The sequence below is a fragment of the Candidozyma haemuli genome, assembly GCF_002926055.2.
Source record: "Candidozyma haemuli strain B11899 chromosome Unknown I_2014730914, whole genome shotgun sequence".
In the NCBI taxonomy this organism is placed as follows: Eukaryota; Fungi; Ascomycota; class Pichiomycetes; order Serinales; family Metschnikowiaceae; genus Candidozyma; species Candidozyma haemuli.
In genome coordinates this window covers 623,797-639,019 of record NW_020289909.1, presented here as the reverse complement: position 1 = coordinate 639,019, position 15,223 = coordinate 623,797, and the positions used below count along the sequence as shown (strand labels likewise).

The following is a 15,223-nucleotide window of genomic DNA, read 5'->3' as shown; positions in this document are numbered from 1 at the left end:
TTTGATTTGTTGGAGATTCTACTTGATTTAGATGACCAGAAGAATCTAATAAGGCGAACCAGCTGTTACATTACAAAGGTGGAGACTGGGGTCTCATATGGGTCCTAGAGGTAGTTTTCGCAGCCATTACTTAATGATGCTCTCAGGACAGTTAGAGGGACTGGAATCTTTGAAAAGTCTTCAGGACTGAAAATTAATCATAGTTACTCTTTCTGACTCTCCGCATAAGCGTCCATTCGTTTAATCTTACTGCTTTATCATACAAAAGTTCAAGTAATGACTTTCTTTCAAAGAATGCGTACTGGATTCCAACTTGAGTAAACTGCTATCTCTTCCATAAAGCATGGCTCCATTAATATTTAATTTATGTGAATGTAAATCAATACCCATCGGAGTACTATAGACCAGGTACCTCTATTTGAAGCTTGCGCAAGAAGTTCATTGTGCGTATTTCCTCTCAAGTGAGGTCGCCAAACAGAACAGAAATAATTGAACCCATATCAGAAGTAAACAGCACCAAGGGGCCTTAATTCAACAAATTCTACCATTAAATATATCCTTTTTTTCCAGCCTAAGTAGAACTCACCCAATGCTAAAACACATACTTTTGGTGTGTGGGTGCGACATATCGCTTAAACCAGAATTACAGTACTCCTACACTTCCACCAAAAGCCATGTCCCTACCGTCGACATGGCGTCAATTCCAGCTATTTGACTTTCTTCCTATACGAGATCCGAACTACCAGCTGGAGTTTCCGCTCTTTTCTGATCCTTCCTTGTCTTCGATTACATCTTCGCTGTCCTATATCGTGTTCGCTTATCAAAATGCTTACATACGACTTTTGGATAAACTGCTGTTGCAGCTGGTTCGTCTGTTTTGTGGCTATGACTTGGACTATCGCATAACTTTTATGAAGCCTTTGCTCCATCTGAACTTGTTAGTCACTTTGGCAGAAGCCCAAGGACGTCCTGCCATAATCAAGGTATGGGACCTCAACAAGATCACCCAATTGAGTCCCAGTACAGTCAATGACGATGATATAATGAAGCACAAATTCATCACGCAAGTTCTGGTCAATGAAGGTGATAATTCCTACCCAGTTTCTTGCTTCGCCTTTAACGACTCATTGACTTGCATTGCATTGGGATATACCAATGGAAAAGTCATACTTGTTCGAGGTGACATGCTTCGGGATCGAGGAGCAAAGCAGAGGGTTATCTATGAAAGCGTTGATCCTATCACAGGAATTCATTTTAACAGATTTGAGGAGATCGTCTACGTGACGACGATATCACGCGTCCTTACAGTACTCACCACTGGCAGAAACCAAGGCAAGCCCCACCGTGTGCTTTCAAAAAACCAAGGGGTCGATTTGGACTGTTCAGATATAGAATACAGGTCTCTGAAATTGATTACAGCAAGCACTGAAGACTTGAAGTATTTCAATCATGTGAGCAGGTCCAGTGTGATAAATTTCAATGTTCCTAAGAAGAAGATTCTACGTCTCTTCAAAGATTACCTATTGATAGTGTGCCCAATTGAGGAGACGGTCGAAGATAAATCAATTTCGTCATCTACTAAAACGTTAACGCGTTTGCTTCTCTTGGATCTCAAGAATATGCATATATCTTTCAGTTTGACCATTCCTAATCTGACCATTTCACACGTCTTTGCATCTAACAACGACAATAATGTGCTCTTACTTTCCACGGATGGTGTATTGTACAAGCTTCATGAAAAGCCCATTAATCAACAATTAGAGACCATCTTACAGAGGGAGTTATTCAGTATTGCGCTTAACTTGGCTAATCAGAACAATCTCGATGATCCGACCATCTTAAGAATCTATAGATTATATGGCGATCACCTATACGGTAAAGGAGACTACGATGGAGCCATTGACAAATACATCCATTGCCTCCTGCTATTCAGCAAGGAGACGAACAGACAAATCGATGCTGATGATGACAACATGGATGACTTCATCATCAATGTTATTATGGGCTTCAAGCAGGTCTCTAACGTTCAGAACATGACAAAGTTTTTGGCGGAATTGCATCGGTTGGGCCTAGCCGATAGCGACCATGTCACTTTATTGGTTTGTTGCTACTGCAAACTTAGAATGCCAACTGAAATTGACAACTTCATTGAAGAAATCGACACCGAGAACGATTCCAAGAAGGACAAAAAAGCAAGACTTGACTACGATGCATTGAACTATCCGCTATTTATCAACCTCTTCAAGGAATGTGGGTATTATCAGCAGGTTACACAACTCCTATTGAAGCTCAACAGGCCGCATACTATTGTTGACATACAACTTAATGAGTTGGGGCAGTACGACAAGTGTATCTCATACATAAGGTCGCTTCCTGTGGACGAGTTGCTCCGTATTCTTATCGACTTTCTGGAAGCGCTTCTTAGGTACAAGCCCATGGAAACTACTGAGTTATTGATCAATGTTTTCACAGGGCAATTTAAACCGGAGAAGAGGCAAGATTTCTTTGAGAACGGTCCCCAGGAAAAAGCTGCGGTAGAAGAGCAGAATTCTGATCCGACAATTTCGTCTTATGGTGCATTCTTGAGCTACCTTTCGGGATCTTCAGACAAGCATAGTGAACTTAATGACGAAGAGATGACTGAGCCCACTTACTTGCCGCCCAGGCCAAGTTTAGTTTTTCATTGTTTTGTGGGCCATGAGCGTGAATTTGTGGTCTTTCTTGAGGCCTGTCTCCAGACATTTGATAAGTATCAAGGCAATGTGAGTGACAAGCGGGACTTGCTCGTAACATTGTTTGAGGTCTACCTTTCAATGGTGACCAAAGATCCGGAGGATGCTGCAGAATGGAAGGAGAAAGCCAAGGACTTATTGAAGACAAACGCTGATCTCATCGACAAAACGAAGGCTTTATTGGTGTCACATATGTATGACTTTGACGAAGGTGTGGCTGTCATAAACGAGTCTAGTGAGAACTTTGAAGAATCGATATTCAGATCATGTCAAATGGCCGGGGATGTCCATGGATGCCTTGATGCTGTACGTAAATACGGTGAGCAGAAGCCTAACCTATACAGACTTTTGCTTAAGTTTTTGGGCACGTCTCAGGGAAAAATTGAAGACCTTTCAACTAAAGATTTTCATTTTTTGCTAGATAAGATCAAGCAGCATCGCCTTCTTTCGCCTTTGGAAATCGTCAAAACGCTCAGCAGTAATCCAAATGCGACTGTGGGAATGGTAAGGGACTACTTGATCGACCACTTTGAACAGACTAACAAACACATCAACAACAACGAGAAGCTTATCCAATCTTATGAGCACGAGTCTACCAAGAATAGTCTCGCCCTTACGGAACTCACTACCAACCCTATGGTCGCTAACAATTCCAAATGCAACGGTTGTGAATTACATCTTGAGTTCCCCGTTATTTACTTCAAATGCAGACACGCTTACCATCAACGCTGTTTGAACGAAAACATCTACATCCCAGAGTCTTCGGAGAATGGAGATAACGATCCCAAGTGTCCTCTCTGTGTCAACGATTTGAGTTCCCTGGAGGCCGCTCGCGAAAGACAACTTCAAATCAAGGAAGAAAGTGATATTTTCAATCAACAACTAAGTGATGCAGATGATAAGTTTAAGGTGATCTGCGAATATATTGGTAAAGGTGTGATGGAGTGATTTCGCAGCCAAAGTAGTGTACGAGATCTGGAAGTTCGATAATGGCTGCGAAATGTCACAGAAGAGAAACCTGAAACAACACTGCAACGCTAAATATATAAAGAAAAAGCATACTTCAGAAATGCAAACTGTAATACCCATCTTCTTAGTCTATAATGAATGTTCCTTTTTATCAAGTCGCCAATGACTTTTGCGAGGCCCAAGCTAAAAGTGTTCGATACTTAGAGGAAGCCTCTCTTAAGGAGAGCCATCCATGCGATGCCCCTTGTTCTTATCCGAAGTTACCCTATGATATATCTGTTTTCATTAAAAAAGTGGATCAGTTCCTTTTCGAAGTTACGAGACAGAAAGCTGCAAGGGAAGCAGACCAGATGAAAGTATGTGGAACTCTCAATAGAGTGGTACTTAGCAATGAGGACATTATCGGAGCTGTGAGTCGAATAAGCAGAAGAGTTAAAGAAGGAACCCAAGAAAGCACCCTTTCCCATCTTGAGCAAGTCTTTGCCATGGTTATTGAAAGTTTCGGACGAGGCATCTTTGAATTGGCAAGAGCTGCTCATTCTAATAAGAGAGGCAAAGAAGCCGTGGAGAAGTATGAGGCCGGGTTGGCTATGGTGAAATTTTCTCAAATCGTGAATCCTTCGAAACCTAAAGATGAAGAGATAATAAGTAACAATCCCTGGGATGTACCTTTGAATAGCGCATGTGACGTACGTATCACCGCTACCAAAGCAGGCAAAGACTTGTCAAAGAAGAAAGAGAACTCTTTCAGAAATATAAAAGATCCGCTTGCCGGTTTAGGCCGCTTCCAGTGGATAAAAGAGGTACCTGAAACTCAGAGAATGGTTTCGGTAAACGAGAGAGGGCCAGAAACAGATTTTCGTCGACTTGAAGAGACAGTGGCTGCTCAGCACAAAATAGTAAGCAGATTCTGTGAGGAGCACCTACTCTTCTCTCACTGGTGGTACGATTTTCTTGGTGGGCATCTGTTCGACTACGGATACAAGCGTTATATTGAAAAATGTCAATGGCAGATACAAAACTCCAAAACATATATTCAAAGTTTGTCTCGACTACGCCATATGCTATCCAAGTACATTGGCAGGCTACAAACATGTGGGCCTATTCTCTCTAAAGCAGAGCATGAAGAAGCTATGGAGATCCTTTCTATACTTTTCTTATCAGCCACTTCAGATTGGTATGAACAAATGGCCATTGGATATAGCGGGGCACTGTGGGTAGAGATTGAGAGGGAATATGGAGCGGCGGTGATCGCCACAGAACGGTGTCTTGCCCAAAATGAGGCCACGTACAATCTAAAATTATAATCCAGAACTAGTATCCTGGCAGGAGACATTTTAAAGCATTCATGTTTAAAGTTTAGATTACGCAAGAATGTTGAAGGACGTGTAACGGAGTACAGTTAGGTATACATGTGGAGAGAATGAGGGTAAGGGTATGCCGCTAGACCGACTTCATCTTCTCCAGGCAGTGTTGAACATCGAGCTAGAAGGGAGAAATACAAACAATAGCTTTCAACTCACACGTGTTAAAGAGAGCCCTACTTTTGCCACCTTTGTTCGCTATAGTCTGGTGATGTACCGTATGATCTTGCAGCCGTTACCTAGCGCCACCATTTTGCAGCCATTTCGCAGCCATCTACCTTAAGGTATTAACAATAGGTAACAGATCCATTTAAACAAACAAAAATGTAGAGTCTATAAACTGTCAATAATCCATTCCCGTGTCCCATTTATACGTCTATCGTCCCAGGCAACCACGCTGCCTCCACCACCTTATTCAACACCCTTCACCCTCCATCCTCCACCCACCTGCCAGGCCATGTTTCATACAGTAACCCTCAGCCAGTTAAAGCCCCTCGAACCCCCCATCCCTTCCAGTGCCACTTTCCTCCTGCTTTTCTCCAGCCTTCTTCCCCCTTCCTCGCCGTTGTGTCATCGCAAAAAACCCCTTCGTGCTTTCTTCTCTCTCATCTCTTCTTTCCCTTGCTTCTTCGTTCCCGCAGCCTCAGCAAGCAACCAGATAACCGCTGTGTTGACGCCGCGCCAGCAAACTCACTGTCTTGTGACACCACCATCAGACAATTTGCGAACCTGCAAAACTGCCATGCTGCGAGGATGCGAAGAGCCACCATTTTGGAGATTTGCAACTGCAATTGCCAGAGAACACTTGTAGATATGGCAGTGGAAAAAGTCCAAGATGAAACGATTTTTCGAGATTTATTTAGAAGAATCGTTCATAACAAAATATTATTATTATTTGTTTCCCTTTTTTGCCGCTCCCTTTTTTTCCTTCTTGCAGAATTGCCCCCAGTTGCCCTTGTCTGTCTCATTTCCTGTCTCGCTTGCGTCCTGTCCCCTTGCTTCCATTTCGCTGCCTCGGCTGCTGCGCTTTTTCTCCCTCGTTTTCCACCTTTCTTTCTTCTTGTCTGTTTAAACCATGTCTGTTCCCCAAGAGTCCTTTGACTTCAACGGCGCCTCTACCAACGCCCAAGCTGCTCCCAGCGTTGTCCCTGAAGCTACCCAGCCTTCTACCGGTGTCCACGGCTCCCATGGCGCTCACGGCCACACTTCTTCAGGTTCTGGTGGCCTTTGCGCTTTGCTTACCTGGAAAGACCCCGTTGCCACTGGAAAGGTCTTTGGTGGTATCGTGCTAGGCCTTGTCCTTCTCAAGGTCAATGTCATCAACTACGTTTTCTACGTTGCCTACCTTTCCCTTTTGGTGTCTGCTGCTGCCGAGTACATTGGTAAGTTGGTTACCGGCCAGGGTTTTGTCACCAAGTACACTGCCCATGTTCCTTCTTACTCCAAGGTCCTCAATGAGTCTGTGTTGCCAGCTGTCGGCAGATTTGCTACTTCTTTCGAGTCCAAGATCCAGCGTATTATCTACGCTCAAGATATCGAGTTGACCTTGAAGGCTGCCGGTGTGTCTTACATTTTGTACACCGTTACCTCCTTCTTCTCCTTGTACACCCTTGCCATTGTTTCCGTTGTCTTGGCCTTCTCCTTGCCATACTTGTACGTCCAGAACAAGGATGAGATTGATGCTGCTGTGGCTCACTACTCCAAGCTTTTGAAGCAGAAGTCCTCTGAATTGACCGACCAAGCCCACAAGTCTGTTGCTCCTCACTTGGACACCTTGGCTAAGAAGACTGGCCCAGTTGGTGACTTTATCCAGTCCAAGTTCCCAACCAGAACTGCTGGTTCCACTGTTGGCTCCTCTGATGACACTTCTTACCACGCTGGTGCTGGCTCCGAGCCAGTCGCTGTGGAGAAGCCTCTTGAGGGCGCTGGTTCCGCTGCTTCTGGTCACGCTACTGGCTCTTCTTTCCCATCGGTTCCATCTTCCGCTCCATCTGGTGGTGTTGTCGCTGAGGACCCTGAGGTCCTTCCATCTGGCGTTAAGCAGGCTTTGTAAGCGTGCTTCCTATTCCGCCTACTAATTTTCTTTATGTACGTGTCATTGCAATTGTTATCCTCATTTGTTTATTTATGATTTGCGCTGGCAGGTCCCACTGATCTGGACGGATGCAATTGCTGATTTTATTGTCGTATACGAATGCATTAGCACGGGTATCGAATTAGTCACAGTCGTCTGGTGTAGGCAATCTCTCAAAGCATGCGATGAACTTGTCGCCTTGGTTCCTCGTAACCTTTTGACCCTCCTCGGTCGAATTCCACATTAACTGAGCGCACTTGTCTTGTTCTTCCCATTCCTTGGACTTTCTCTCGAACATCGGGTGCTCTTCTAAGTGCTTTACCATCCATTCATGCAAGTCTTTAACGTCCGTGATTGTATATACAATGCCTCCCTCCTTCAATACATAAGCATACTCAGTAAGAAGGGTATTCGTGATGATTCTGGCCTTGTGCTTTCTCTGTTTGAAGTGTGGATCTGGAAAGCAGAAAAACATCTTCAGCAACTGACCCTTGTGGAAAAAGTTAGGGATAAATTTCATAGCATTTCCACGTAAAACTGCACAGTTTTGGTATTCATTAGTTGCCTGGTGATTCTCTCTCAACGCTATGATACGGTCTTCAACATATTGTGTCACCTGTACTCTGATCTCCATACCCAAACTCAAGACTTCTGGAAATTCTTTGGCCAACGTAATAAGAAGACCACCGTATCCACAGCCAATGTCAGCAATCTCCACATTCTTGGACATCTTCTGTGTTTGATTATCGTAGAAATGAGGGTAAAACTTACCCCAGTCCATAGAGTCAGGATCCAGTGGATACTCCAAACTATGATCTGAAAATGGATTAGAGTGAGCTCTTTGTCTGTAGAATCTTTTTCTGGGCATCTCAGCTACATCGTAGTCTGGCAGCTGGTTTTGAGTGTCGAACTTAACCTGGCTTGTGTTCTGCTTAGCCATGTCCCTTATCTCTTGCTTCTTTTCTCTGTATGCTCTCTTTTTCGATTCAGCTTCTTGTTGCTCTCGTATCAAGGCATTTTTCTCCTTTTCGGAGGGTTCGCCTGTAGCAGACATATTGGTGTTTGATAAGTAGGAGTAGTATAGCTTTTTCAAATTTCCGGCACCTGGCTCTGATGAGCATCACAGTGTAGTATGGGTTGGTGACGCAAGGCAGGCTCTATACTTCTATAGAGATTATTTTTTTTAAAAAAAAAAAGTATGATAACGAAATAAATACAAGCAGAATTTCTAGGCAATCTTTAGTAATCTTTTCACGGTTTATTTCTGTTAAGCATATCGCACGATTGGTTGCAAAATACGCTCCATCAGCCTGTCCCAAGATAATCGTTTACCACATACAAATGATACGCACATTGCATATTTCCAATAATGCCTACTTGACTTGGTGACTTCACGACTACGGTTATACTTGATTCTTCTGGCATAGCTGCAGCGCCTGCTTTTAAGGTCAAACAATCTACATGTCCATCTCCTTCATCTTGCGTTAGGCTATATACATTGCAAGAAAATTATTCCTTCTTTTCTTCATCCTTTTGCTCCTCTGGATCAAGATCCTTTCTTCTCTGTTCCACAGTTAAGTACAAATGGGTTCCAGCAGACTCCAATGTTCTCACAAGACCAGCACCACCCAAAACGGTCAAGACACCGGCCAACTGGCCCTGCAACTGCTCCTTCGATGGTAACTGTTTGAACTGATCCACGTCTGTGACGTTGTAGACGTTTCCTTCAATTCTGGCACCAAGTAGGAAAAGCTTCTCGTTCTGAGACTTCAAGAGCTTTACGACTTTTTCAACAAGTGGAGGGTCACATTCCTTGATTGTGATGATAGCACTGGGACCATTCAAAAGAGGGGCCAATGGATGCTCGACCTTCTTGTTTTTCAAGGTGTTCTTGTGCAAAGCAGGATCTTCTTCTTCCGCAGACCGAAGGTAAACCTTGTAAATGGCATTTCTCAAGTACGTCATGCTGACGCCCAACTTTTTCAACTCGGATCTGACTTTAATAGTGTCATTCTTCACCAAGTTATTGTGATGCAAGTAAAGCACGATTTGGTTGTTATCGTTCAAATATTTATAGTAGTCCATCAAGAAAGTTTTTCTTGAAAGAGGATGCTTGGTGGTTTTCCTTTGGAGGAAAGCGGCATCTGGATCGTTTTGAACTTCATTTTGGACTTGAAGAAGTTTAGAGGATGTGGATAAGCCTCTGTATGCAATGGGGAGTTGAAACAGCGCAGGCGTTGCAAGTCTAGGAAGAGCCAGACGAAGGCCTCCAATGAAAGAAAGGGAAGAAAGCCTCATAATGCAGCTGATGGTATATTTGAGGGAGCAGCTTTGCGTTGAAAAGAGTAGATAGATTTTCAGCACGCTCTTTTCTGTTCACGCACGACTGTCTACAGATGGTGGAGGTGCTGAAGAGAACCACCCTACTACTTCGTAATTTATACCTTTACAGTATCTCCGCTCCATCCGTGCCTTTAAAATACTCGGCAAGATATCGTTTTTTTTTTTATTTTTTTTTTTTTTTGTTCTTTTTTTAAACCATCAACAGTGATGGCTTGGACTCGACTGATTAGATTTGAACTGTAGTAGCATCCCCTCGGTTCTCTTTCCTTTCTTTATATATCTATATATTCGATAACGTTTTTCTTTATTAAGTTCTTGAGGTAAGCCTCCTTTAGATTTTTTGTATAACTTTATAAGTTAATGATACATAGTCAACCATGGTTTATACTTCTGCCTATTTCATTGAATTTTGCACCCAATGCGAAAATATATAATGATAGGTGATCACTTCGAGTATCCTATACATCAAACATGATACGAATTCTGCTTAAGAATGAAGAATAACAACGGATAAGCTTCACGTTCGCTAACACTGGAACTTAAAGAACTTTTTTTTCTGAATTTTGAAAGCATAAGTGAAGTAGTTCCGAAGTAGTCACGTGTATTTCCCCAATGTAGTGCAGGCGACCATAGTACTATCGATGCTCATCCCAGACATTGAGATCATAGCAGTTGCATTCCTCCAACAAAGAGCCACAAGGAAAAAGACTTCCACAGCTAGGAGTTCGACCGTCTTTATATATTTGCATTGATGTCTACTAAGAGCCTAAAAGACTTCTTAGGGACCTTGGTTGATGCAGCCCTGGATGAACCTCCCAGGAAGAAAGGGAAGCACTCGTCAACGTCCAAATCTACATCAGAAGCATCGTTCGGCTATACTGAAATAAGCAAGCTAGAGCATAGCGGTAGAATGCTCCAAAAAAATATCAAACAAATATTGGAAGTGGCGCCTACGATAGCAGAATTAGATTCATTGGCTAGAGGCGCGAACTCAGACGACTTCACGCAAGGGCAATTGAAGTCTAATAAGCTTGTTCTTATGGCGGCTGCCCTCAAGAGTAAATACAATAGTCAAAACTTACCGATTTTTGATCAGATACTCAAGGAGGAAATTGATGTACTGAAGAAAGAGAATAGCATGGTTTCAGAGGCTGAACTTCCCAAAGAGGCCCCTCCGGTCGAGGAATCCACGACAGACTCAGGGAAGCTTGTACCATTACCAGAGATTCGAAGTCCAACGCTTAAGGCTCGAGTTTTTCAGCACAAGTCAATGTCCGCAAACAAGACGTACCTAGACGACAAGGAAATCATTGGTCGGCATAACGAAAGGCTCGAGTTTTTAGGTGACTCGGTCCTTAATACTATCGTGACGAGAATCTTGTACGAGAGGTTTCCATACGCCAAAGAAGGCCAACTCTCTCGAATGAGATCTACTCTTGTTAGTAACAAAACGTTGGCTGAATTCTCCCAGGCGTACGATTTTCATCGTAAGTTGCGTTGTATTATTGACGAAGACCAGCTTCGCATAGGCAGTCAGAAAGTCTATGCTGATATTTTCGAAGCCTATATTGGAGCATTATCGATGGAACGTGGATATGATCTATCAGAAGTGGAGGCGTGGCTTGCATCTCTTATGAACAAGATGATAAATAAAATGGGCAAAGAACTCGAGCAAGAACTGCCTGTCGATCGGAATGCAAAGGCAGAACTTTACGCCTTGATTGGGTCTGCTTCTTCGCATCCTCGTTATGTTGCTGCTGGAAACAACGACAATAGCAACGCTGCATTCAAAGTTCATTGCATGATGGATGATGAGGTCATAGGGGAAGGAGAGGCGCCTAATTTCCGTGATGCTGGGCTTCGAGCCGCAAAGGCTGCGTTGGGAAATAAGCAAGTTATCGAAAAGTTTTCGAGAAAAAGGGCCGAAAGTGAGCGTTCTACTACGGCAGTTCGCTTTGAGAATAGATCGTTCGACTCATCTGGCTTCCCCTTGATTGCTACGGCCGAAACTCAACCGAATAAGTTCGCTAAGAATGAGCTTTATGCATATTTCGGTAAACAAGTCGGTCTTGTGCCATCCTATGATATCACAAAAGATGAAGATGGATATAAGGCTCAATTGATGGTGAAAGAGCATGTATTGAGTGTGGCGTCAGATGTGTCTAAGAAGAATGCTCAAAGTCGTGCAGCAACGGTGGTCTTACAAAACAAAGACAAACTCGACGAATTCATCAGATGGGTAAGTTAAGAATTGAAGGTTGTGGTCTATTCTAATGCCTCATCCAACTCCTTGCATAATGCTCTTCTACGGGAGCTATTCTATCATTCAAATAATAGGGCTAGTGTTTTTGCAAAAGGATTATGTCCGACGTTTAAAACGGTAAGTCACAATATCCATAACTTTGCATGTATAGTATAACTATCTTGGTCAAAGGGAACTCCTACTATCAGTTATATCAGGATTTGGACCTCACGGCCCTTCCATCTCTACTTGTTCCCTTAATACCTAAAGTTTCATTCCTGCCTTATTGTAAAATAAACTTCTCAGCACATTAGTCCGACAATCTAATGCTACTGTGAAGCTCCAGATCTTAACTTTCCTCTGATGGCCACTCAGGATAATATTTCGACTTTTGTCTCATTACCTAGCAAATAGAAGCTTACTGGATCCTGAGCACGATTACTATTATTAAGCAGAAAGCTCGATATCTGATTTAGTTCATCTTTTTCAGCAAATGAATTGTTTTTTTACCTTTTTTTTTTTCTTTGCTGGATTCACGGGCTGCCACAGAAGGCTAAGTCTACATTAATAAACATAATAAATAACCATTAATGATATATTGGTGTTATTACACTTGATAATGGCCAGACAATGCTAACTTATTATAAATATTTTGCAGAAAAGGTTATGATATCTCATATTTCTGGCGATAACTCCGTCAATTTTTTTTTTTTGTTAACTTCAAATTTTTTTACCCCTGGATATCGCTTCTGGGGAGCGAACGTCACAAGGTGTAATTGGGAACTTGAGGAGGGTTTTTTCTGTTTATGTTTATAGCTAAATAGTTTTCCTAAATCAATGTTATCTATCAAAAAAAAAAAAAAAAATTCAAATTTTTTTTTTTTGTTAACTGTGTATTAAGAGGACGCCTTACGGCAAATTTTCTTTTTTCTAAAATTGAGCACCACCGAACAAGTTCTTTAATGCTGAAAAATATTTTTGATGGACCAAACATATCAAAAAATACAGTTGAATATTTTAGCTATTATGTTATACTGGATTTTTATCTTTTTCGTATCAAGGCAACTTGTCCGAGTGGTTAAGGAGAAAGATTAGAAATCTTTTGGGCTTTGCCCGCGCAGGTTCGAGTCCTGCAGTTGTCGAAATTTTTTGATAATTTAATGGCGAATCCTTCCTTTTTTTCAATTTTTTAATGACTCCGAAGTTTCTTTCCAAGGTGGCTTCCAAGCGTGCTTTAAGTTTAAACTGAAGTTCGCCCATCGGGACCTGTGTAGTCGGTTTGCATTGGGCATAGTCTGGCTGCGGAAATTGATGCATGAGGTATACCAGCAGGTAAGAGAGGAGGATAGGTGGTGCTTTGAAGAAGAAGTATTAAAAAAAAAAAACATAATTGTTTTCATTTCGTAACGACCGCTTTACTTTCTTATTTTTATTCTCTTTACATAATATCGGGTCAGATCAATCGTTGGTCCAGCTTAGCTTGGTCCCTTGGGTGCGAAAAATGTAGGGCATCTCATCGCACTAAAAAAGTTACAATTTAGAGCTACAACCCATCAACTGAATACTACACCACAATGCAGTTGGCTGTTCACCAGGACGATGCTAATATCCTTCTCAGTGAGAGGAATGTCCTTTCAGACACAATCTTGGACAAGTACAGAACTGCTGGCCACATTGCCCAGACTACCCTCAAGTACTTGATCCAGCTCATCAACGACTCTTATCATTTAGGTAAGACTGAGAGGCCGTACTCATTGCAAGAGCTCTGTGTCCTTGGTGATTCCATGACCCAAAAGTTGCTTGCCAAATCTTATACCAACCTGGACAAGGTTAGAGAGAAGGGTTTGGCTCATCCAGTGACTATTGATGTGAACGAATATGTTTCTAATGTTTCCCCTGAGCTAGACACCAAGCAGCACTACACCTTCCTGGCTGGTGACGCTGTCACTATCTCTACTGGTGCTCATATCGATGGTTACACTGCTTTGGTATCTCACACTGTGGTTATCTATCCTCCAGGAGTGATGGTCCAGGACCAGTTGAAACCAGAGGGTCCTCTTTTGGGTCCTAAGGCCGATGCTCTTGTTTCTACTTATATCGCTACCGAGGCCACAGTGGCTCTTCTTGGCCTTGCTTTGTCTCCTGAGAAACTTTCTGCTGTTCCAGGTATGAACGGTACTTCAGTGATCACCGGTGCTCACATCAGAGAACTCGTCGACAGCATAGCCGAAAGTTTTGGCTGTGTTGTTGTACCTGGTTCGAAGGTGAGAAGAGTTAGAAGATTTTTGGCTGGTCAAGCTGAAGGTATTGTTGCTGAAAGGGATTTCAAGGGTGTTGTTTGGAGCGAAAGCGACCAAGAAGCTAGACTTTTGAAGAAGTCTACTAACGACTCCCTGTTGATTGTGCACGATAACAGCAAAGATGCATCTCATACGACGCAAGTTTCGCTGGCTATTCCAACCGACGAGTTTGTGATTGAGGCTGGCGAAGTATACAACATCGATTTGAAGTTGGTCTCTGTCAGAGAGCTTGAGAAGGGTGTGATCACATTGGAGGATGCGGATGATCTCAAAAATGAATTAGCTAAACAAACAATTTTCATTCGTGATTTTGCAGTTACACATCAATTAAAGTTGAGATCTGCTAGAAAATTGCTCAATACCGTGGATAACACCTTCTCAGTCTACCCTTTCAAGCTAACCCACACTTGTGAGTCATTCCCTATTGACCATGAGTCTGGTAATGCTGTCAAGCAATTGGAAGAGATCAAGAAGGAAATGAAGACCCACAGATTGGGTCTCAGTGAATTGTCGAACAGATACTTAGCAAGAGGAAAGCCTGTGCAAAGGGTGAAAAGCATTCCTTTGCTGAAGATCCTTTCTACTGATAACAAGACCGGTAGACACGGTATTGATGCGACGAAATTGACCTTGCCTGGTAGGGAAGTACCGTTGCCAGCTTTGGGTGTCAGTGCTATTAAGTTGAAGTCTTTGTTGAAGTTCGGTTCTTACGCCGATGCTGTGGCTAGAGAATCTACTACCATCGTCTTGAACAATACTTCTGGCAATAATGTTGTGCGTTTGACCGGTGGTAACAGAGCTTTCACGCCGTCTTGGGTTCACTCCCAATTCCAGGTTGGTGGTGCCATTCAGCCTACGGTGGAGGCATTGAGCCAGTTGATGCAAGATAGCAGATTCGGTATCAAGGTGAAGGAGATCCAGCCTTACGAGTTGAACAAGGAAGTTTTGCATTTGGAGGAGACCATGCAGTTGGACTAGAGTGTACTATAGAATAAAATATTAGCCATGTACTAAGACTCGCAAATCTGCGTGCCCATTAGTTGATCCCAAAGACAGGATGCGTTCTCGTCACGTCGGCTTTGATATTCTGTTTTTCTTCTCCTTACTTCAAGACTTTCCAGTTGCCACATTAGGCTTAGATTGGCTGTTACTCACAGAGGGACACCAAAATGGCTGCGAAAAGCCTAGAAGGGTCGAAT

General features: G+C 42.8%; 7 protein-coding genes and 1 non-coding gene across 8 annotated transcripts; 6 read left to right on the top strand and 2 right to left on the bottom strand. All coding sequences in view use genetic code 12, as the record gives it.

Moving 5' to 3' along the window:
• Nucleotides 1-674: 674 nt before the first annotated feature.
• On the top strand, nucleotides 675-3,680 carry VPS11 (tethering complex subunit; the record flags this gene model as incomplete). The annotated part of the gene is made up of 1 exon (XM_025488791.1): nucleotides 675-3,680. One exon carries the CDS (start codon nucleotides 675-677, stop codon nucleotides 3,678-3,680), a length of 3,006 nt encoding a protein of 1,001 aa, XP_025343558.1.
• A 155-nt stretch (nucleotides 3,681-3,835) lies between these two features.
• CXQ85_005191 (uncharacterized protein) lies at nucleotides 3,836-5,008 on the top strand (the record flags this gene model as incomplete). The annotated part of the gene is made up of 1 exon (XM_025488790.1): nucleotides 3,836-5,008. One exon carries the CDS (start codon nucleotides 3,836-3,838, stop codon nucleotides 5,006-5,008), a length of 1,173 nt encoding a protein of 390 aa, XP_025343557.1.
• Nucleotides 5,009-6,140: 1,132 nt separating this feature from the next.
• CXQ85_005190 (uncharacterized protein) lies at nucleotides 6,141-7,118 on the top strand (the record flags this gene model as incomplete). The annotated part of the gene is made up of 1 exon (XM_025488789.1): nucleotides 6,141-7,118. One exon carries the CDS (start codon nucleotides 6,141-6,143, stop codon nucleotides 7,116-7,118), a length of 978 nt encoding a protein of 325 aa, XP_025343556.1.
• Nucleotides 7,119-7,281: 163 nt separating this feature from the next.
• CXQ85_005189 (tRNA (guanine46-N7)-methyltransferase) lies at nucleotides 7,282-8,193 on the bottom strand (the record flags this gene model as incomplete). Its single annotated transcript, XM_025488788.1, has 1 exon — nucleotides 7,282-8,193. One exon carries the CDS (start codon nucleotides 8,191-8,193, stop codon nucleotides 7,282-7,284), a length of 912 nt encoding a protein of 303 aa, XP_025343555.1.
• A 455-nt stretch (nucleotides 8,194-8,648) lies between these two features.
• Nucleotides 8,649-9,437, bottom strand: CXQ85_005188 (mitochondrial 54S ribosomal protein uL10m; the record flags this gene model as incomplete). Its single annotated transcript, XM_025488787.1, has 1 exon — nucleotides 8,649-9,437. The coding sequence occupies one exon, from the start codon at nucleotides 9,435-9,437 to the stop codon at nucleotides 8,649-8,651; it is 789 nt and encodes a 262-aa protein (XP_025343554.1).
• Nucleotides 9,438-10,233: 796 nt separating this feature from the next.
• Nucleotides 10,234-11,730, top strand: DCR1 (ribonuclease III; the record flags this gene model as incomplete). Its single annotated transcript, XM_025488786.1, has 1 exon — nucleotides 10,234-11,730. One exon carries the CDS (start codon nucleotides 10,234-10,236, stop codon nucleotides 11,728-11,730), a length of 1,497 nt encoding a protein of 498 aa, XP_025343553.1.
• A 1,054-nt stretch (nucleotides 11,731-12,784) lies between these two features.
• On the top strand, nucleotides 12,785-12,866 carry CXQ85_005186. Its single transcript has one exon. It is a non-coding gene; the product is annotated as a tRNA-Ser (tRNA).
• A 432-nt stretch (nucleotides 12,867-13,298) lies between these two features.
• Nucleotides 13,299-15,002, top strand: ARX1 (putative hydrolase; the record flags this gene model as incomplete). Its single annotated transcript, XM_025488785.1, has 1 exon — nucleotides 13,299-15,002. The coding sequence occupies one exon, from the start codon at nucleotides 13,299-13,301 to the stop codon at nucleotides 15,000-15,002; it is 1,704 nt and encodes a 567-aa protein (XP_025343552.1).
• Between the last annotated feature and the right edge of the window lie 221 nt (nucleotides 15,003-15,223).